The sequence below is a fragment of the Chanos chanos genome, chromosome 12 (genome assembly GCF_902362185.1).
Source record: "Chanos chanos chromosome 12, fChaCha1.1, whole genome shotgun sequence".
NCBI classification, from domain to species: domain Eukaryota; kingdom Metazoa; phylum Chordata; class Actinopteri; order Gonorynchiformes; family Chanidae; genus Chanos; species Chanos chanos.
In genome coordinates, this window is record NC_044506.1 from 1876812 (window position 1) to 1900000 (window position 23189).

Consider the following 23189-nt stretch of genomic DNA (forward strand, 5'->3'; position numbering starts at 1 on the left):
AAATCCAGCATAATTTTTACCCACTTATGTTTTTCAAAATATCTCTCAAATTGGTTTAGTAAACAAAAACAAAAGAAGTCATAAATTGGTCTAGTAAACAAAAACAAAAGAAGTCATAAATTGGTTTAGTAAGCAGGGTAGGTGTGTGACAGAGGATTGTTTGTCTAGCCTTTTCCCGCCGTGTGGAGCAGCAGAGACAGAACGCTGTGAGAGTTATCATGTGCCTGGACCTACCACACGTTTCCCGCCTCTGTCAGCATTACAGGTTAAAATAATGCTCATGTGAAGTTACGGGTTAAGATAATGCTGACAGAGGGAGGGAGAGAGAGAGAGAAATTATGGGTTAACCTGTAACTGCACATGAGCATGTTAGAACTCTCTCTCTCTCCCTCCCTCTGTCAGCATTATCTTAACTCGTAACTGCACATGAGCATGTTAGCACAGAGAAAGGGTTAAAAAGAAAACTTCAACTGATAAAAAAAAAAGTCAAACAAGAATGATAAGTGATAAATCTCTCTCTCTCTCTCTCTGTCTTTCTCTCTCTCTCTCTCTCTCTGTCTCTCTCTCTGTCTTTCTCTCTCTCTCTCTCTCTCTCTCTCTAGCGTATGCCGCCTCCGTCAGAAACGCACGCCTTTGTAAGGTCTGTGTCAAACAGCCCAGTTCCTGTGAGGGAAAAGGCAGCTGTCAGTCAAACTGCAGGATGGCCTCTTACTGTGGGAATTCAGGGGAGGTGTGTGTGAGCGTCTGGTACGTGTCTCTCTCAGAACAGGGTCGTGTCTGTCCACCCTGTTAACTCAACTATTTATAAAACTCAGAAAAGTTCAGATCACACTAAAAATGATAACAAATCTAGCCATTATTTCTTCTGTTACTTTGTTTATTTCAATTTATCATCTGATTTACAGAAATGTTTTGCATATGGTGGAAATGTTCCAGATTTTCAGCGTGGAGATGCTGAAGTTGCTTTTTTCCTTTTGTTCCTTTGACTGTCAGGGAACAGTAACTGCTTTCAGTTTGTAAAGTTATTCAGATAAATCACTTACACAGTGCTGACACAAAATTGACACGACCTTTTTTAAACAGGGAGAAGTCAGAGGGTAACACCATTGACACTTTCTGCCATAACCCAGAGAATCCCATTCACGGCATTATGCTGAAGGACTACAATAACAGCAGGTGTGAGATGGGAAGAGAGGGAAGGAATGGAGAGATTGACATCTGCTCCTGCTCAGAGGACGAGTGTAACGACATAGTCTACTTCAACACACCCTGTAAGTCTGTGTGTGTGTGTGTGTGTGGGTACCTGTGTACCTGTACTTGTATTGGTGTGTGTGTGTGTGTGTGGGTGTATTGTTATGTCTATGTGGCCTAGCATGTGGTTGGCCCAGCATGTGGGTTGCTATGGAGATGCCTGTGAGTTCGTGTGAAGTCGTGTGGTGACAGGTCTATGGAAGTCTGAGCTCTGTCTACAGACACGGGACAGAAGACACACCGAGACCTGAGAGATTTATCACCTCTGAAGATTGGCAGCGACCCTTTACACGCGAACACTGCATTTACCTTTTAATCATACCCAACATTAAACCAAGCTCTGTCTAAGCTATTTAAACCAAGCCCTGTCTAAGCTATCTGCTAACACTGGTTGGATTGGCCTCTTGCATATTCTACTGTGGAATATGGGAGTGGAATATAAGGGGTTCTCCACCTGTAAAAAGCTCTCGCTGTGTGACTCCTTCAGCCGAGTGCAAAATGTCTAGATTGATCTCAAATCCAAAGCCGTATCCAAATGCGACCTACAGGATCCCTGTTACTTCAGTGTGTTGTGTTGTGTTGTGTTGTGTTGTGTTGTGTGAGAGCAAGTCTCTTCCAAAAATGCACTATTTGGATTAAATAACGGGAACTATACTGAATCCCCTTAGACTGAATTCACATTATTCACACTGTGCTCACGCTGAATCCGGGCAGATCTTTGCTCGCTGACGTCTGTCTCTGTCTCTCTCACAGCTCTGCCCGGACATCCCCAGCCTCCTTTCAAATTACGCAAACTCTGCAAATTCTGCGATGAACAGCCTTCCACCTGTAACAGCACCTCCTCCTGTCTCTCAAACTGCTCCATCACCGCCATCTGTGAAGACCCCTCTGAAATCTGCGTTAGTATCTGGTAAGCCCAGCTCATTCCGATTCAGAAAAAGTCTTCTTTTGACTGATCCAACACGCTTTCCCCCAGTCAGATCTCAGACCCCAGCATCTCGGTCAGTTTGTTTCTGTCCTCAGTCTCCAGACGGGCATCTCTCCTGCCCTGCTCTCACACAGACACTATGGGTGGGTTTGTGGCGTCATCAGTAGTAAATGAGAGCATGGGTGAAAGGGTTTCATTACAGCTGGTAGAAAACCACATCTGCGCTGCTTTAGGCTGCGCTGTTTCTCATATGGGGTTTCTCCTGTAAAAATAAAAAAGGCTGAATTCACCCCCGGAAACGGCTTTGGAAGGAGAGCAGCGTCCGAATAGGACTGGCTTCCACGAATAACCCAGGTCTGACAGACAGGCAGCAGGTTAGGTGGTCGCTATGGTGATGTCATGCTTTGATCTGTGTGTGGGGATGTGTGTGGTGTGTCACACAATACGATGAGCGTCGGATCCTGTAGTTACGCTGTCTGCTTTGCCTCCAAAGTACACACAGTCATGGAAAACATGACCCAGAGAGCTGACTTTCATATGCGGTACACACACACACACACACACACAGCTACACAGGCTCACTCTCCAAGGTAAGCATGTTTTTTTTTGGCGGTTTTGGTTTGCCTGACCTCGGACTGGAATTAAAGCACCTTGTTGTTTGTTTCTAGGAGGGAGAAGTCAGAAGGTAACACCATTGACACTTTCTGCCATAACCCAGAGAATCCCATTCACGGCATTATGCTGAAGGACTACAATAACAGCAGGTGTGAGATGAGAAGAAGAGAGGGAACGAACGGAGAGGTTGACATCTGCTCCTGCTCAGAGGACGAGTGTAACGACATAGTCTACTTCACCACACCCTGTAAGTCTGTGTGTGTGTGTGTGTGTGTGTGTGTGTGTGTGTGTGTGTGTGTGTGTGTGTGTGTGCGTGCATGTGCGTGTGTGTGTGTGTGTGTGTGTGTGTGTGTGTGTGTGTGTGTATGCGTGTGTGTGTGTGTATGTGTGTGTGTGTGCATGTGTGTGTGTGTGCGTGTGTGTGTGTGCGTGTGTGTGTACGTGCGCGTGCGTGCGTGTGTGTGTGTGTGAGTGTGTATGTGAGCTTGGCTAAGTTCTTGCATATCTAACACACATGCATATCTTGACCTTGCCTCACACTAACACTCACTTTACTTAAAGAAGAGTTGTTCTCAGGTCATGTAAGCCATGCTCTCTCTGCTAATAAAAGAAACTCATTCATGGTGTGCTGCTAGTCCCATGGCCGTGGGTCTGTATACATTTATCCGGGAGCTACAGCTCAGCAGAGATAGACAGAACAGACCTGTAGCCTCTTAACCCAGTAATGATGACCATCTGTGAGTGAATGTCAGCAGAGCTGCAAATATCTGACGAAAATGATGAAATCAAAAGAAAAACAAATGAAGCGACAAAACCATAGGATAGATTTGATGAGCAGCAACATCTCTCTACAGTTACACTGTACCAACCATCAGGAGCTGGCCTGCTTCACTTTTTACAAGACAGAGTTTCCATTTATCTCCATTTATCACGTCATGGAAACTCTCTCTCTCTGTCTCTCTCTCACTCTCTCTCTCTCACTCTCTTTCTCTCAAAATCTCTGCTGAGTGACTGTAAACAAAATCCCTGAGAAAACAATTGTGGATGCAACAGATATAACTCATACTGTAAAAAAAACAGATATACTCTCTCTCTCTCTCTCTCTGCCCCTCTCTCTCTCTCTCTCTCTCTCTCTCTCTCTGTCTGAGGGTTCAGACATGTGGTTTCCTGTCTCCTGAGTGTGTACAGTGGTGCATGCCGGGACAGTGTGGCTTGAGGAGAAGACAGTATATGTGCATGGTGATGTATTTGCATTTGTGTGTGTGTGTGTGTGTGTGTGTGTGTGTTGTGTATGTTTATACTCCAAACCACATGGTCATCACTGGCTCAGCTCGGCTGTAAACGACTTGATCACAAAGTCTCCCATTCATCTGGGCCCCTGACAGCATTTCTCACAGACAGACAGACAGACAGGCAAACAGTGAGACAGAGGTAGATGGATAGATAGATGCGTGGATGGGTCATTGTTTTGCCTGTCTGGCATGTCTGGTGTATACTGTCGGCTGAGCTGAGTTTGCTGCTGAAGTAGGTTAGCGAGGTCAGGCGTCTTAGCGCTGCATCATAACATTTCTCACTGAGGCTCAGAGGGGAGTAGTTCTCTCTATGCTTCTTTCACCCTCAGCACAAGTCATCTGAACTGAATCAACCACAGAGATGTTTGTGAAAAAGACGTGTTTGTTTGCCTTTTTGAAAGGTTTTTTAAATTTTTTTTTTCCGTCATGGTGATCAACTGATTGCTGAACAGGGCATTTCTTGTAAATCAGGAAGTGAGGTTTTGTTTTGAGGCAGGCCTGAGGGCGAAAGACTGTTTTTAGGTGTTTGATTTCGATCAACCACAGACGGAGAAAAATGAAAGTGCTCATGTGCACAGGGAAAAAAAAGAAGAAAGAAAGCGATGCCCGGTGGTTTCATGTGTCATGTAAGGCCGAGGCGAAATTAGAAGTGCATTACAGTTATTAGAGTAATACTCTGAAACTAAACGGTGACTCACAACTTCATTTTTAAACTGAAATCATTTTACCGAAGAACCATGCATTTTTCTCATCAGACCGTTTCAGTTCACTGTTCAACCCCATTCACTATTCAGTTCAAATTCACTTCAGTTCAACCCCATTCACTATTCAGTTCAAATTCAGTTCAGTTCAACTCCATTCACTATTCAGTTCAAATTCACTTCAGTTCAACCCCATTCACTATTCAGTTCAAATTCACTTCAGTTCAGCCCCATTCACTATTCAGTTCAAATTCACTTCAGTTCAACCCCATTCACTATTCAGTTCAAATTCACTTCAGTTCAGCTCCATTCACCATTCAGTTCAAATTCACTTCAGTTCAACCCCATTCACTATTCAGTTCAAATTCACTTCAGTTCAACCCCATTCACTATTCAGTTCAAATTCACTTCAGTTCAACCCCATTCACTATTCAGTTCAAATTCACTTCAGTTCAACCCCATTCACTATTCAGTTCACTAGTCCGTTCACTGTTTAACTAAAATTCAGTTCACTTCACATACTTTCACTGGCATGATAAAAACATGACACATTCATATTGCCAAAACGTACAGTGTTGATTGGTTAAACAACAACAACAGTAAAAAAAGAGCAGTGGTTAAACAACAACAACAACGGTAAAGAAAGAGCATGGTGGGGTGTCTTAATGTAAGACCAGTCTCTCTCATCACAAACCTCTAATATGGCTTTTTTTTTTTGTTTTCTCTCTCGTGGAGGCTCTCCCCGCGTGGAAACGAGCCTGGCTGTCTCCCTGGCCGTCGTCTGTTTGGTTCCTCTGCTGGTCTTCGCCGTGGTGATCGTCTCACTGTTCTACTTTTATCAAGTCTGTTGCCAGCATAAGAAAGGAGGCGTCCACGACCGCAGCGAAATCCGCGCCATCATCACGGAGGACGACCGGTCGGACAGCAGCTCCACCCACGCCAACAGTCTGAATCACAACACAGAACTGCTGCCCATCGAACTGGACATGCAGGTCGGGCTTACACACACACACACACACACTCGTACATACACCCATACACACACACACACACACACTCATACACACACTCGTACATACACCCATACACACACTCACACACACACATATGCAAACACACACTCGCACACACACACACACACACACACACACACTCACACTCATACACACACACACACACACACACACACACTCATACACACACTCGTACACACACACACTCGCACACACACACTCGCACACACACACTCACACACACACGCACACACTCATACACACACACACTCATACACACACACACGCACACACACACTCGCGCACACACACACACACACACATGCACACACTCATACACACGCTCATACACACGCTCTCACAGCTTTACGAAAGGTATGACTTTCCTGTCATCAAACACTCAGTGACACATTAGAGGAGGTCACCAAGTACATAGGGCAAGTGTGTGAGTATGTAAAGAGTCAGGCTCCCAGCTTCTCCTGTCTGTATGTTTTACCCCCCCCCCCCCCCCCCCCCCCCCCCCCAGACTCTCACATCTCACGCTTCTCCCTGGGAACCTTTGTGCAGGTGGGGAAAGGTCGCTTCGCGGAGGTCTACAAGGCCAAGCTCAAACAGGGTTCCTCCGCAGCCGGGGAGCAGTTCCAAACCGTTGCTGTCAAAGTTTTCCCTTACGAAGAGCACCTGTCCTGGAAGAATGAGAAGGACATCTTCTCTGACGCTGAGCTTCGTCATGAGAACATCCTCCACTTCCTCACCGCCGAGGAGAGAAAATCTCCCGTCTCCAAACAGTACTGGCTGATAACGGCCTATCACGAGCAAGGTAACCTGCAGGACTACCTGTCTCGTCACGTCGTCTCCTGGGCCGAACTGTGCGTGCTCGGAGGGTCGCTGGCGCGAGGCGTGGCTCATCTCCATAGCGACCGCACGCCCTGCGGCGGACAGAAGGTGCCTATCGCTCACCGGGACCTGAAGAGCTCCAACATCCTGGTGAAGCATGACCTCAGCTGCTGTCTGTGTGACTTTGGGCTGAGCCTGCGGTTGGACAGCTCTCTGTCCGTGGACGAGTTAGCCAACAGCGGTCAGGTAAGAAGCTCACCTCCGGCAGGGCTCGCGTAGTGGCACTGAACCTGTGGGTTCAGCTGAGCAGGTAAGACTGAGAGAATCTAGTGGAGCTTAGGCACTGGTTTATCGTGTTCAGTGACAAAGCCTTAGAAAGGTTTGAATTTGGCTTTGAGTGACTTTTTGTTACACTAGCGAAACTGCTCTCTTAGACATCAAAGGGAAAGATGAAGGTTATTAGTTGTAGCAGTGGCTTTTCTGGGTGTTGAGTGTGAAGACAAAGACTCTCATTTCAAATCATCAAAACCATGAAGCTTGGGACATACGCGGCTTCAGACAGGAGGGACTCAGCTTTAGCCATGATAGCTGAACTAGCGTGTTCTGAAAGCGCGTACGGCCAATGGTTTAGGTTTTGGTATCCGCGCAGAGAGGGTCAGCACAGAAACTTCTGCTTTCACTTTCTCTGGTTTCACGTGTGTAAGCAAAAGCTGCCTTGCTTTTTTGCTCTTGTAGCACAAAAGTCTTACAAGACCAGAGCTTCCATTAACTACAGTAGATTCTCAAATAAAAGCCTGGTCTCAAATAATGGCCGGGGGGGGGGGGGGGGGGGTATAGCCAGGGGTGCTGCCTGTCTGGGCAAATAAAGGCCGCTTCCAAATACAGGCTGTGTAAAAAAACAAACAAACATAAATGACAGAAAGACTCAGGTGATAAATTCATCATATTTCCACAGCGTTATTCACATCAGTACAACAACATACGGTAATTATGCTCACCGCTCTGTTACTATTAGTTTCACTCTTTTACAGAAATAACATATCGATAGTGTTCTTATTTCCACAGCATTATTTACATCAGTACAACAACGTACAGTAATTATGCTCACCACTCTGTTACTATTAGTTTCACTCTTTAACCAAAATACCATATCGATAGTGTTCTTATTTCCACAGCATTATTTACATCAGTACAACAACATACAGTAATTATGCTCACCACTCTGTTACTATTAGTTTCACTTTTTAACAGAAATGCCAATGGTGTTGTAACTCACATGGATTGTGGTGGCTGTAAGACTGCGTGTGTTAATGGCCTCATATAACAGCACGTCTTAACGGTACTTGGAAACAGTCATGGAAGGGAAAAAATGTCAGATTTTAGATGGTACAGTAGGGACATGTCGGCCGGTGAATTGGAAACAGGAGCAAATTTTACCTTTAAATCTGTCATTATTTAAACCTGCTCCCATTTATCCTCCTTGATCAACAATAAAATAAATAATTCACAGAATAATCAACACTAACCGACGTAAATATAGTAAATGAATACCAGTTCCATTCTGTGATAGAGTTACTGTTCTTTGCAGACTGCTGCATCATTTGCTATATCCACAGATGGTTTTAATCTGTCAATAATTGTGCTCTTCGATCTCTCTCCAAATCCAGGCAATACTGGTACATTAAAATGATCTGCGAACATTCTGTCGTTTGAATGCTCAGGAAACATCTGCTTTTGTGCGGTCTGTGTGCTAAACCTTTTTGTGCGTTGCACACGAGCTGGCGCAATAGACAGACATGCATGTTGCATCAGCTTAATTAAACAATCACACATTGCAGCTTTCACAACAGCACACAAACTTCAATCTGCACTGTTTCGTCTGCATTACGATCTTGCAGATCATAGTAATGCATTAAATATAATGGCCTGTCTCTAATAATAGCCTGTCTCAAATTAAGGCCTGGTTCTTTCTTTAGCTGAGGTAACTATTTGAGAATTTACGGTATGACAACCATAAAACAAGTTTAGTGGTTTAGTTTTAACATGTCCTTTTATGCATTGTGTCCACCAACAGCATATGACACATGTCTAAAGTGTATTCTTCTCCTGATGGCAACACTCTTGCTCTTTACCTACACTGTGATTGGCCAATCCCAATGACCTTGGGTTTAGGCCAAACCCAAAGACAATGCAATATGATCATACATATTATTCCTTTTTTTTTTTTTGTTTCATACACAGGTGGGGACAGCCAGGTATATGGCGCCTGAGGTCCTGGAGTCCAGGATAAACCTGGAGAACATCGAGTCCTTCAAACAGACGGATGTCTACTCCATGGCTCTGGTACTGTGGGAGATGACGTCGAGGTGTGATGCCATTGGAGGTATGATACTTCCATCAAACCAGTTGACTAGTGGTGTGACTTGAGCTGCCTACTAAACTGACCAATCAGCAGACATAAAATTTTTATTTAAAGGCGTAGGTTTTTCTATTGGCTGGTTCAGAGGTTCCTGAGGGTTAGGGCTTATCCGTTTTCCCAGGGGCTGCTGAGAGTTTGATGAACTGCGTAAACTTTACCGTAAACCGTAAATCAGGACTTAAAACACAGTCATGGAGACCGTACTGTGAAGACCGTAAAGTCACTGAACCTGCTGGAATTTTCTAGATTTAGAAATCTGTCTCTCAGTGAGACAGTTGGGTGACTTTTGCATGTCTGCTGGAATTAAGCACATTTTTCTGAGTTTGTGTGAGAGAACCATGTGGGAATCACCACACACACACACACACACACACAGGGCACAGAGGGAATGATCTGTCGGTCCTAAAGAAACAGTTCTCACTGTGGTTCGGTCCCCCATGTCCTGTTTGTCCGTGTTAACGGCAGGATGTGCCGGAGTTAAAGAAAGAGCTGATTACCCACCCCACAGGCCCATTAGTCAAATGCCAGCGAGGAACTGCTCTTTCGCCCCGCGTTCCTTCACTCCAGGGCACCTTTCACCGCACTGGACCCCACATCCGTCCCGTTTGGGCCGTGGGTTGTGTGCCTCTCTGTTTCTCTATGTGTGCGACCCAAGCAATGGGCAGTACGTGTTGGCATCCTGTTTGCCCTCCCGTCTCCCAGTGGACCCTTAAATATATTTCACCACCGCAACGCCACATTGGGATTCGTGTGAAAAACAAACACTGGGCCCAGAGGAGGGGGAGACTTTCGGACTGGACCCCGTTGCAATGAGTCTGTGACAAAGATTTCGTTTTTATATTTTTACAGTTGCATTAAGAGAGAAACACACACAAACACACCGATGTGTGGAACACACTGACGTGATTCTGACTGTGGTACCCTTTCATTCATGTCAAGAAACAATATGTTTTCATCATTTTAATTCAGTCATTTATTCATTCATTCATTCATTCATTTTATTTCATCACATGATTTAATTAGTCATCTATTTTTTTATTGTTTTGTCTTGTTTGTTTGTTCAGACACGGTCACTGTCTGCTGTTGTAAACTTTCCTCCACATCCATACTGTAGTTCTATATCCAGCCTAGTTACCCATAAGGCCATTACACAAATTCCTGTACTACAGTCAGACAGACTCCTGTACTGCAGTCAGACAGACTCCTGTACTGCAGTCAGACAGACTCCTGTACTGCAGTCAGACAGACTCCTGTACTACAGTCAGACAGACTCCTGTACTGCAGTCAGACAGAGACTGTGAGTCCCTGAGGCTGTGAGAGCGTGTGAGTAAATAGGACAGAGAGGGGCCCTGTCTCTGCACCAAGCACACACCTGAGAATCACCTGCACCAGGCCTACGGGCAGAGAGAGAGAGAGAGAGAGAGAGTCATGGGTTAAAGAGAGTGACAGAGAGAAAGAGAGGAAGTGAGAGGTAGACAGGTTACACAGAGAGAGAATGTGAGTGAGGTTAGAGAGAGAGAGAGAGAGAGAGAGAGAATGTGAGTGAGGTTAGAGAGAGAGAGAGGAAAAGAGAGAGGATGAGGTTTGATAGAGAGTGAGGTAGAGACTTGATATGGCTGTGTCATTAAAGCAGGGCTAATCCGTTTGTTTGGGTTTAGTCTGAGAGCACAGTCTCTTTAAACATAGCTCCAGTCAGAGGGGAGTAGTCAAGGCATGTTTTCACTGGGAGCCAAGTCTGCGTCTCATTACACACACACACACACACACACACACACACACACACAGAATTTTACTTTTCCTGTTACATTTTAAAGAGGCCTTTGCCTTCTTTTTTACACATAACCAAATGTTCTGTTGGCTCTGGTGTGAAGGTTACATTACTGCTGTCTGTGACAACACATTATGCTCTCCTGGACTGTCACTCACCTGTCACCTGGCTACCTCCACCTCTGTCTCAAAATGACTCTCTTACATCGGTCACTCACTGTCTGTTTTAACAGCGTTAGAGAGTGAGAGGGGAGGGCACATGGAGAGAGTATGAGGGGGGTGGGGGGGCGAGAAAGAGAGAGGCAAAGTGAGTTGCTATAGGTGAGAAAGAGAGAGAACAAAATGGAGAGTGAATGGAAAACAAATATCCCCTCATTTCCTGAAGCTTCTGTGTAATTTGCCTCCAGATTTAGGAGTCGTGGGTGTGGTGTGGGGAGCACAAAAAAATGTTTTTTTTTTTCCTTCGCTGAAGCGGTCAGTCTGCCCACCCATTCTGCCAGCTCCGTCAGGAACAGCTCCGCCCAGCCCGCCTCTGAGGGGCGGGGCTCCCTCCAGCTGCGCTCCAGATGTTCGGGGCTTGCTGTAAAATCTGTCTGTCACATCTAATCCAACGCGAATATGCCCCAAACAAGCGCGTCGGTAACATTCCCGCCATCAGAACCTGCGGCCCGGGGGGGGGGGGGGAGAGCAGCGGGCTTGTGAGAGCCTGATTACCAAATTCAGTCTGTCTCCTGAATATCGCTGTCTTATTTGTGGATAAGGATGGGCTGGGTCTATCAGTGGTGATGACTAAATGAAGTCCATGGTAAATGCATGAGTAGTTAATACACTCAAAGATTATTAGATGTGAATGTGAAATTTACCTGAGCCGACAGAAGAGAGAAAACTCAGAAACATTCCTGTCTTGTGAGTGATTGCCCTGATGTCATTTACCGGAACAGTGACTCCTGAAATGAGTCTCGATCCAGGACATGTCCACGCTAAGGAAGAACGACAGCGTTCTCCGGTCCACAGTCTTTCTGAAGTGTTAGTCTGAGGTTAGTGGAGAGATGTAATCTTTCTGAAGTGTTAGTCTGAGGTTATCAGGCAAGTGTAAAACTGTGTTTGAATTCTCCTTTCTGTTTCTCACTCTCAGGTCTTCCCTCATCTAAGTCTCACTGTCAATTCTTCGCTGTTTTTTTTTTTGTTTGGTTGGTTTTGTTTGTGTGTGTGTGTGTGTGTTTTTTTTTAATCTTCTGTAGCCAGATAATAATTTCAGTTCCCTGAACGCTGGGTCTAGCCCACGTGCTGGTTCTTTCTGGGACCACACGGGCAGTAGGAAAACGGGATTCTCGCTGGGACCGGGAATGCCAAACACTGACTGATTGTGTCGCATTTAAAAAGAAACAAAATGCCGGCAGTTCGGACAAGGAAACCAAGTTCAGCCGAAATGTTCAGGTGTCGGCAGTCAAACACGCGCGCACTTCCGTTTAAATGTTTGTCATTTTGCATCAAATAGAGTTCCATTTAAAGGAAAAGGAGAGAGTGTGTTTCTGAAGAAAGGCAGATGAGATAAAGAGAGAAATGCTAGGTGAGAGTTTTTTTTAGGGGGGATGGGGGCACATTTGTTAAAAAACAGGAAACCTGAGGGGCTGCGTGGTGACATCGTCAGCTGATGCTCCGCTGTATGTCTCAGCTACCTACCACTTCCTCCTCCTCACAACTTCCTGTGTGTGTGTGTGTGTGTGTGTGTGTGTGTCTACCATACGAGACGCGGCTCCGCTCTAATATTTTTCTCGTTTATTTGACGTCTTTCTGTGATCGTAGTTCATTCTGTGATAGAGAAGGGACTAGAGATGGGATGTCTCTGTTCAGTTTACCTTTTTTTTTTTTTTTCTTAAAGAGATAAATCGATACAAAACATGTTAAGAGGTCACATGATCTGCTGTAACATGTCCGTGTGATTGCACTTTGACCCCTGGTTAGTGATGTCACTTCAGTAATGTTCATGTCAGCGGCGTGATGGTAGAGGAAATGTTTTAACCTTAGCCTGGAATGAATAAGTCTGTCTTTCCCTCTTTTTTAAGTCAGCATTCAAGATGGAGTTGAATTTTGCTCTGTTCACAGAAAATTACACCATATCAGTTCTCCCACTCTCATTAGTTTTTCCCACCTATGCACACACACACACACACACACACACATATACACAAACACACAGACACAGAGACACACACACACAAACACACATCTACTTATTTTTATTTATTTATTTATTTTATTTGTAAGGGACCATGTACAATATTAAACATAAATGTTACCATTTGATGCCTTGTACCAGAGTTAGCCTAAGCCTAAGTTTTATCTGCAGTCCCCACATACACACACACACACACACACACACACACACACACTGGCTCGTGTGGGTCCAGACTGGGCCGATCATAAAGACAATGATAAGTGTTAATTAAATGTGAGTTTGACGTGTTATGTATGTGCTCAACACTGAGATACTCTTAACATTAATCACTTCTGCAGTGATTCTACACTACAGCTGTACCATTTAGCACTGGAAGCTAGTCAGCCTGCATTCGTTGTAATTGTTGTTTGTTCCTTTCATTGTGTGTGTGTGTGTGTGTGTGTGTGTAGATGTGAAGGAGTATGAGCCTCCCTTCCATAAAGTGCAGGAACATCCGTGTGTGGAGAGTATGAAGGACAGTGTCATCAGAGACAGAGAACGACCAGACATCCCCAACAGCTGGGCTAACCACCTGGTACACACACACATACACATACACACACAAATACACACACAACACACATACACATATATATATACACACACACACACACACACACACACACACACACAAACACACACATATATATACACATATATATACACACACAACACACACACACACACACACACACATATATATATATATATACACACACACACACACACACACACATATATATATATATACACACACACAAACACACACATATATATACACACACAAATACACACATATATATACACACACAACACACACACATACACACACACATTATATATACATACATACATATACACATACACACCACACACACACACACATACATACACACACACATGCACACTCACCTTTACACTTGGAATGTTAATTATGGCTTTGAACCCAGCTGTCTGACTCACTGTCTGCATGTGTGTGCGTGTGTGTGTGTGTGTGTGTGTGTCTCAGGGTGTTCAGTCTGTCTGTAAGACCATAGAAGAGTGTTGGGACCATGATCCTGAAGCTCGTCTGACGGCGCTGTGTGTGGCTGAGCGCTTCATCCAGCTCGAACAGCTGGACAAACTCTCCCAGCGCAGCTCCTCACAGGAGAAAATCCCACAGACCTCTGTGAGCGACGAAAAAAAGAGCACCACAGTGCCCTCTGCTGGGCTGACAGAGAAACAACACCACCACCAGCACTAACCTCAACCCAGTCTGTAGAGAGCTGTGCTGATCTCGGTGTCTGTGGACAGAGGGGGCATTTTAAAGATGAATTTAAAGACTCTGAAACAGAGAAAGAGGCCAATGAAAGACAGATAAGCCAGAGAGCTGATGTGCATTCAGTTGAGCAAATTATTCCAGTCAGCTATGCTAGCTCTCAGTAATGACTGCTGAAACAGTCACACTGATCAGTCCACCTTGTTAACTGTGCTTGGCAAGTTGTTTTCAAGCATAAGGACACCTGTTAGGGATCTTCTCTTGCTAACAATGTATTTGCCTTGTTCTTCCTTTGTAAACCTGCCAGCAAACGTTCAGGGCAAACGCAATCTTATCAGGAAATGTTATCTGTTGTTAGCCAACATTAGCAGTTATTCCCTGTTTTTAATGCAGCTCTGTGTTCTACTTTGTTTGTTTGTTTGTTTTGTTTTGTTTTCCTCTGGTGCCCAGATAAGGATTTTCATTGGCAATAGTGAAGCTAAGTGGAGACACTTTACAGATATGTATGAAGGCCTAATGCCAAACATATGGAATTACAGGCTCAAAAGAACACGGGAGAGATATGCGTCATATGTTTCATATCAGAGGAGTTAAAGTGAAAGGGTGCAAAGATCTAACTGTACTATTTTTCTTTTTTTTTAATTTAACACTAAGGATGGCTGTATCTGTGAACATAAAGATTTTGATCATTTTAATTTGTTCAGTAAGGGCAGTGAAGGCAATCAGGAGTGTTCAACAAACCTATTTTCTGCACCAAAGTGCTACATTAATTCAACACACACACACACACACACACACACACACACAAAAACCTGTTTTGGACTTGCTTGACCAAAAAAGGGCGAGATGTAGCCTCCAAAGGACTCTGTATTGGAAGTACACGGTGAAGTGCTGTTTGTTTGTTTGTTTGTTTGTTTGTTTGAATCCAGCGGACACAGAGGGAAGACAGCTCTGTCAGGGATTCATTAATCTCAGGACCTGGACTCTACAGTCTGAATCACATGACCAAGCTGACTGAGGCGACGTGGTGTCAGACTTCTCCCAGGGCAACCAGACGGATATTCCAGACCGTTGTTCCTCGACCCAGTCCTGTAATATATATCCATAGGCCCATAAACAGGCGTATATGATTTTTACTCTTGCTCTAATACATCAGGCCCATCTGACTGAGGACTTGCTCATGAGGGGATTGTATAGTGTGGGAGGGTCAGGTTTGTCAGTGTGTGATATTACAGTGTCTGGGATGGGAGTGGGATTGTATAGTGTTGGAGGGTCAGGTTTGTCAGTGTGTGATATTACAGTGTCTGGGATGGGAGTGGGATTGTATAGTGTTGGAGGGTCAGGTTTGTCAGTGTGTGATATTACAGTGTCTGGGATGGGAGTGGGATTGTATAGTGTTGGAGGGTCAGGTTTGTCAGTGTGTGATATTACAGTGTCTGGGATGTGAGCGGGATTGTATAGTGTTGGAGGGTCAGGTTTGTCAGTGTGTGATATTACAGTGTCTGGGATGGGAGTGGGATTGTATAGTGTTGGAGGGTCAGGTTTGTCAGTGTGTGATATTACAGTGTCTGGGATGTGAGCGGGATTGTATAGTGTTGGAGGGTCAGGTTTGTCAGTGTGTGATATTACAGTGTCTGGGATGGGAGTGGGATTGTATAGTGTTGGAGGGTCAGGTTTGTCAGTGTGTGGTATTACGGTGTCTGGGATGGGAGTGTGCCATGGGCTTGGGTGAGAGATATGTCAGATCAGTGTGTGGGTCTTTAGTGCCAAAGAAGGGAATGTATTTTTATTCTGGCCTTAACTACGTTTCCTGGTCATGCTTTTACTATGTACAGTCCTCTTTTCTTTCTGTTTTCTGTCTGTTTTTTTAAGATTAAAAATATACAACTATTCACAGTAAACAGTTTTGCCTGTTTTCTCTTTTGTCTCTGCTGTCAAGCATGTGAATCAAAAGGTAATATTTCTACAGCTCTTAAAAACATCACTTTTCATTAACACAAATGGAAAGCAGCTGTCAAAGGCAAAGATGTTCTGCATCACAGGAGAAAACTACTCTCCAGGTAATGTAAATCTGCTCCTCTCAGACTACGGAAGTACAACTGTCATATCAGAATGATGTCTTCTTGTTTAGGAGGACAGTCTTGAATGTTTTAATTAGTTTGGAGACTTGTTACATTACAGACTTATGGGAGTTGTTACTGTACCTCCTCACATCTCATTGGCAATTGCAAGAGAAGACAATTTACAGTTATGGCATTCCAATATTATCTTTATTTGCCCAGACAGATGGGGAAACATATCAAATTGCTGTAACGGAACCACTGGGAAATTAGGGCTCCGTGTAAGTGCGCTTTACAGCGTGTATCGCTGGCTTCGGGCATGTATACGAGACATTGTTTAGAGTGGACTAATCATCTGGCATCCAGCCAGACACCTCCCTCATAGACAACAAAGTGCAGTTCCGAGTGATGAGTAGCCTACGCCATCGCGAACCATCCGTGAATACTTACTCTCTCTCTTGGGGTGGGGTTCTGCTTTGACAATAACACACTTGAACGTAAAATAAGTCATGTACGATCAAACGATCCTCACGGGAAGCCAGACACAACCTTCGGTTTTAACAGACCAAACAACTCCTCGGCCTCAGGGGAGAGAGGAAGAAGAAAAAAGAAAATAAGACTTTTTCATTTGTTTCCAGAGAAAGAGAGAAAAAACTGTGGGAATATACGCCTGTTTGGGAATAAGCATTCCTCCGTTCCCACAAGAGCCAAAGTAGCGCTAGGATGGTTCTCCAAAACGATGGGAACATCTGGAATATGGCTTCAGTGTAGGCGAAATCATCGTAAGGATTCTTTTAGGAAACAACCATTTAAAATCTTCTAAACAACATTAACTTGTGACCTAACGTCACTGGTTCTAAAGCATTTGTCTAGGAGAATTACGGTTTGTTCCCGTTTCGTTAAAAACATTTAATATTACACACTTTGACCCCTTTACTGTTGTACACCTAAAGGCCTTAGGCTTTTTACCTTTATCGCCAAGGATACTATAATCTGCCGTAGTTTTTTGGAGGTTGTTTGCTGTTTTAATTGACGGTCAAGGGAAACGAGCCATTATTAATGCCTGTCACCTTTGCATGTCACTGTACTGTTTGAATGTGAAAACGGATGATGTGATGGGAAAGGATTTTTTATCTGCAGGGGTGGAACGCTAGGTAGTTTTTATCAAGATATTTGAGTGAAACCATTGATTTACCCTATTCGTCCAACACGAGCAACAGAAATACGGATGAGCATCACTCTGCAGGCAATATTTTTTTTAAGTATTAGCCTTTTAATTTTGCGAGACAGACATTCCCCCAAACGGAACGGGCTACACTCCCCAGTCAACAGAACTGTCTATGCCTCTGTTTAATCTCATTTTACCGTTTGACTCTGTTTGACTAATTGAATTAGCTTTTCACATTCTAATAAAGCATATAACCTGTGAAACAGAGCTGTTCATACACGGAGCCATTTAAATCCATTTTCTTTCCACCGTCGCTATATCTGTCAGCGGCTTTTCAGCATAGCTTGAAGTAGAACCGCATTTCCCCAGTTCCTGTCTGGAGGCTTTGTCTGCTCTCATGTGGCGTTCTGTTCGCGGCCTTTGATTCATTTTGGCAGCTCAGACATTTAAAAACAGCTACAGAAACAAACTTGGTTGCATTTGCAACTAAATAACAACGAAATCTCACAGTGCCTATCTAAGTAAGCGAGTTGTTGTTGCTTTACGCCAGGGACTCCTCTTTTTTAAGTAAGTAAGTGAATAATAAATGCGCTGGATAAATAAACAAAAGAAAAAAAGAAAAGGCGCACTCGGACTCTTTGATTATTTGGTGTGTCTGAATCACTTGAGTTGGCTTATACATTTTGGTATATGATGGTGTAATAAGCTTTCAGTGAGTTTGCCTTATTGTCCGGTCTGTCTGTGGACGCTTGGTCGGTCTCATCTTTGCTTTCGGATGTTGGATGCTGTAGTTGCTGTTTTTTTCTCTACACACATTTTTATGGCTCCAGCTGTCCCTCTGTCGTTGGCTTCAATATGTCAACATCACAAATTTAAATGTCTGCTCCAGTTTGGCAGAAGAACACAGAATACGACTTTGATCTGGTTAGAATCTGGATGCAAACTCCTTTTCTGTCTGTTCAGAAAACCCCAAAATAAATTTAAAAAGTCATTTTGTCATGTTGTTTTCAATTTAAGAACAGCCATTCTAGCAAAAGCAGTCTAGACACACTCAACCGAAGCGCTTTTTGGACACACTGCAGGATCTGAAGGATCTGGTTATTTTGATTTCCCAAAATACAATAATCTTTGTTTTGATTTATGACTGTTTTGGGATTAAATTGTTATTCATACATTTGAGAATGAGTCGGTTAAAATTCTCCTTTCCTAACGGTACTCTAGAGGGCGCTATGGTCCTTTTTTTTTGTTTTTCTTCTTGGTTTTTCTTGTTTTTTTTTAAAAGAGAAAGACGTAAAGATGCTTTTCTTTTCTCAACCCAAACACTTTGAAATAAAGGAAACAACACACTCCTGCTGTTTTCAGACAGGGAGGCAAGTAAGAATGAAGTCCACTGCCATTGAACTGGAAATGTCTATTCCTTCATGAGTAATGTATGGATGCTCTGTCACTGCGTGAAAAGTGGTGTATCTTGAAATATCCGGACAAAGTAAACTTCCGCCAAATCTGTTGTTTGCCAGAGGTATTCGGATGCCTGCAGAACTGTTGTTATGCGGACCTGCAAACTCCCGCAAATGTCCGAATACAGCTGTTAGACGGAGGTTTTCAGGCATCCGCGTGACCACAGTCGTTAGCCGATGGCTTGGCCTTTCAAATGCTAATAACAGTCAGTAGTCTGGGTGGGACTGGATACAGAAGCCTGCCCCCTTTCCTTGCTGTAACTTTCTATCAGTTAGCTTATAGGCTATGCAATATTTAGGCTACATTTTGATAACCACACAAACTTGTTAGGTGTTGCATGGTGTATAATACAGCAGTGGTAGGCCCATATAGAATTTAATGTCATTGCACTGTCGTGCAATTAAATTAAGACTGATTCTTATGGAGCATCCAAAAAATTCTAAATGAAAGGCTCATTAATTACATATTTGATGGTTATGCAACTGTCCTTTACTTGGGGTCAAAGGTACAGGGTGACCAGATGCAAACAGACCAAATGGGGGACGAGTAGTAAGGTTGTGTGGGACAATGTGGGACATGTTACTAATGCTGAGAGATGATGTAAAACTTAGATATAATGTCAGTCTAACTGAATAAGAAACACTTGTATACACTTGTATTGATAGACATCCAACATGCATTGGCCATTACAGGCCCATCAAAGGCAACTAAGCAAAGCAGCAGGCATCATACAGCTCAAGTCTTACAAGTTAAACCCCATGACCAAATCCAACTATAAGAATAAACTAGAGATGCATTTCCGCGAGGAAATGCGAATGTGATTGCGCCGCAGCATCATCCACACAGAAAAGAATTGGGCACACGGCCGAGAATCGAACCTGAAACCTTGCCGCGAGGCAGCAGTGTTGCCCGCTGCACTACCATCTTTCCTGAAACTCTCTCCATTTACTTCCAACAGGAAAAATAAGTGCTTCAGTTGGCAATTAAGAAACGAGTAGCCCGATCAAACAAGCAACAGTCAACAATCTTAGTGCTTAAGGACGGGAGCAATATTCCTATTAAAAGCTCTGTACATTTTGAAGCTGGCTAAGGCAGGTTGTTTACGCAGCATATCACCAGCTTTGCTGACAATCGCCACACTCCTTACATTCAGCAATCACATTAATACCTCTTAATAAAACATAATTAGTCGTTTCGCGAGCAAAAGATCATGGAATCCCACTCTTAACTGTCGTACCAGAGCCGTAAAACTTTCCCCATTCATTTCAATGGGAAAAGAAGCGATTAAAAACGGCAATAAAAGGAAACCAGTGGACCGATCAAACAAACACCAGTCAACAATCATAATACTTAAAACCAGAGCAATACTCCTATTAAAAGCTCTGCACCTTTTGCAAAGAACCAGTGATTCTCAGCCACAAACAGCGACGCGCTGGCTAAGTGAGGTTGCTGACAGTCGTCAGGCTACGTACATTCAAAAATAACATTAATACCTCTAAATAAAATATAATTAATCGTTTCACAGAGCAAAAGACCATTGAATCCAACTGTTCATTCCTTTTCAATGGGGAAATAAGCGATTAAAAACGGCAATAAAAAGAACCGAATGGACCGATCAAACACCAGTCAACAATCATACTGCGAGAACGAATTACTAGTTTAGCAAGTCAATAACACAAGTGGTTCAGCTACAATAGCAGTGTGAGATTTCTTCTGTTAGTTAACACAGACTGTCTTGACTCACCTGAAATGCGGAACTGAAGATTACGTGCAATTCGCGAGATGAAGACTGGACGAATCGTAACTATAGAAATACTCGATCTCTCTCCAGCTGAAGTGTGGTAAAGAAAGGGGCTTAGAGCAAATTAGTAAGTTAACTAGCAAGCTAAGTTGCTAACGCCAACCCCAACCTTAACCGTTTGGAACGCCGAGGATCATCAGTTGACTGACGGCGAAACAACCAATCACAGCAGCGTAAAGTTTGCGAGTCCACCAATCATTACAGCAGGAGCTAAACGATGTGCTGCGTCATGTTTTTCAGCTGGGTTCTAGTGTCGCTCGATCGCATTAAAAATGGGGTAAAAAACTATTAAAACGGCAATTTAAAAAACTAGTGGACTGATCAATTAGCTGTATACAAGCACACTACTAGGCATTAGGACAGACCTGTTACCGCTTGCATGGAATCGATATCATGAAAATTGCAGGAGGAGAAGTGGCGGCAAAATCGAGCGGAATAATAATAATAAAACTTAAGAAGAACAATCTGACGCAATCACATATGAGGGTCAATATAACATATTACATAAAATAAAACAATTTCAATGCAGATCTTTATATCAAGCCAAAATCTCTATTGGATGAGTAGCAAGGTCAGAAGGGATAAAAGATCTTTTTCTTTTCTTTTTGACCATGATGCCGGCTGACAGCGTTTATCTTCATATCTGTAAAGTTTTACTAAGTTTGGTTTTTGTGACGTGGCAAAGAAATTCGTCGGCCCTACAGCTGCACAGTTTGATTGACGGCCGCCACAGCCTCTTGATGACCGCCCTCAGTGCTCTCTTCTCAGCCATTGGGTGAAAGCAAGGCTTTTAAAAAAACTCGGTTTTGTTGCATTTTTACTGCTTTTGACGTAACGCTATTAAATAGATTAGAAACTATGCCACAACGGCATAAGCGGCCCATGTGCCGGGCGGGTAAAAGAATGCACCCATTTATTCTTATTTCTGACAGTTAAAAACCAAACGACCAACGAAAATGCGGGACATTATGTCAATATGCGGGGTGTGGGACAAAGGGTAAAGGAGTTTTTTTTTTTTTTTTAAGTTTACAGGGTACAGGAGTTTTTTGTTGTTGTTGTTCCTCGCTTGTTTGTTTGGAATGTTTCTCCTCAGTACGAGGACGCGCCCCGTTTTCAAATCACCCACTCAGAATCTAAGGTTGAGTCCTGTCCAGCCAATTTTCTGTGCGTGCATGGCGTAGAGTTACAGTAACCAATAGTATTGTGTGCAACTGCAGTGCGAAATTCGCTTTGAGTAAGGGGTTACCTGTATGTAGGAGAAGCAAGTCACAGAAGGATTACAGAAGTTGTACTCCGTATCCTGTTAATAGTACACGTTTTGAAGATGGCTTGCAAAAGAACACTTGAGTTTTCGAACGGACAGCGGAGTGGAGAGGCTACTCGTGCGCCGGGAATATCCAATTATTCCAACGCTGAGTCCGAATGAAAACAAACAACTGGTGTCCCCGTTAAATGCATTTTTAAGAAGATGTCTGAACAGCAGTAAACGTTCATGGAGAATGTTATTCGAATTTTATTCATCTTCCTTTCTTCTCCACTTTTTTTCTCTCTCTAGCATCCTGCAAGACCTATTGAGACCATTCAAAAGAGTTACAGGATGAACCAAGAAGGGAATCTAGAGAAGAAAGAGGGGGGCAGGATCGTCACTCGAACGAGGCAAAGGAGGAGAAGAGTAAGTCAAAACATAATCATTTCCCCAGTAGTTCTTAGACCTTTTCTCCATTTGCTATTTTCAGTGATCTAATTTCTGTTTTCACTGGGTTTTGCAGCTGCACAAGGCCAGAGCTAGTGTTCTTTAAACTGAGGGAGAGGCTGCCATATGGAAGACTACATCAGTAGATATCATTTCTGAAGAGGAGGACGCCATCTTGAATGGAAGGCCAGCGTGGGTCCTGTGTATATGTGCTGTGTGTGTGTTTGCTGTGTGTGACCTGTGTGGGTGTGTGTGTGTGTGTGCACCCACTGCATCCTCTCTCATGCAAACCCCACGTCTCTGTTGCTGTCACACAATTTCTTTCTCTCTCTCTCTCTCTCTCTCTCTCTCTCTCTTTCTTTCTGTGTCTCTGTCTCTCTCTTTTTCTCTCTCTCTCCCTCTGTCTTTCTCTTATACCATCTCTCTCTCTGTCACACACACATCATCTCTCTCTCTCTCTGTCTTGTTCAGTTGGTCACTCTCTCTCCATCTGCTCCTTCTCCTCAGTAATTGATTGGTCCTGGTCAAACACAAGGCCAGAGGCCTCTGAGGCATCAGAAGAAACCTCATTCTGTGTGGGCTGTTACTTTATAATTGTGGAGCATTAAATCTAATCTACTCACACACTCTTCACACCAAAAAAATAAAACAAACAACAACAATAAATAATAAATGAGTGGGAACTGGATGTAGAAATGCCGGTGGGCGGA

The 23189-nt window shown here is 43.7% G+C and overlaps 1 protein-coding gene across 1 annotated transcript; it reads left to right on the forward strand.

Moving 5' to 3' along the window:
• Positions 1–700: 700 nt before the first annotated feature.
• On the forward strand, positions 701–14284 carry tgfbr2a (transforming growth factor beta receptor 2a). The gene is made up of 10 exons (XM_030789254.1): positions 701–747; positions 1084–1271; positions 1615–1642; positions 2030–2161; positions 2848–3041; positions 5523–5779; positions 6368–6883; positions 8879–9020; positions 13452–13576; positions 14051–14284. The coding sequence occupies exons 1-10, from the start codon at positions 701–703 to the stop codon at positions 14282–14284; spliced, it is 1863 nt and encodes a 620-aa protein (XP_030645114.1).
• The last annotated feature ends 8905 nt before the right edge of the window (positions 14285–23189 follow it).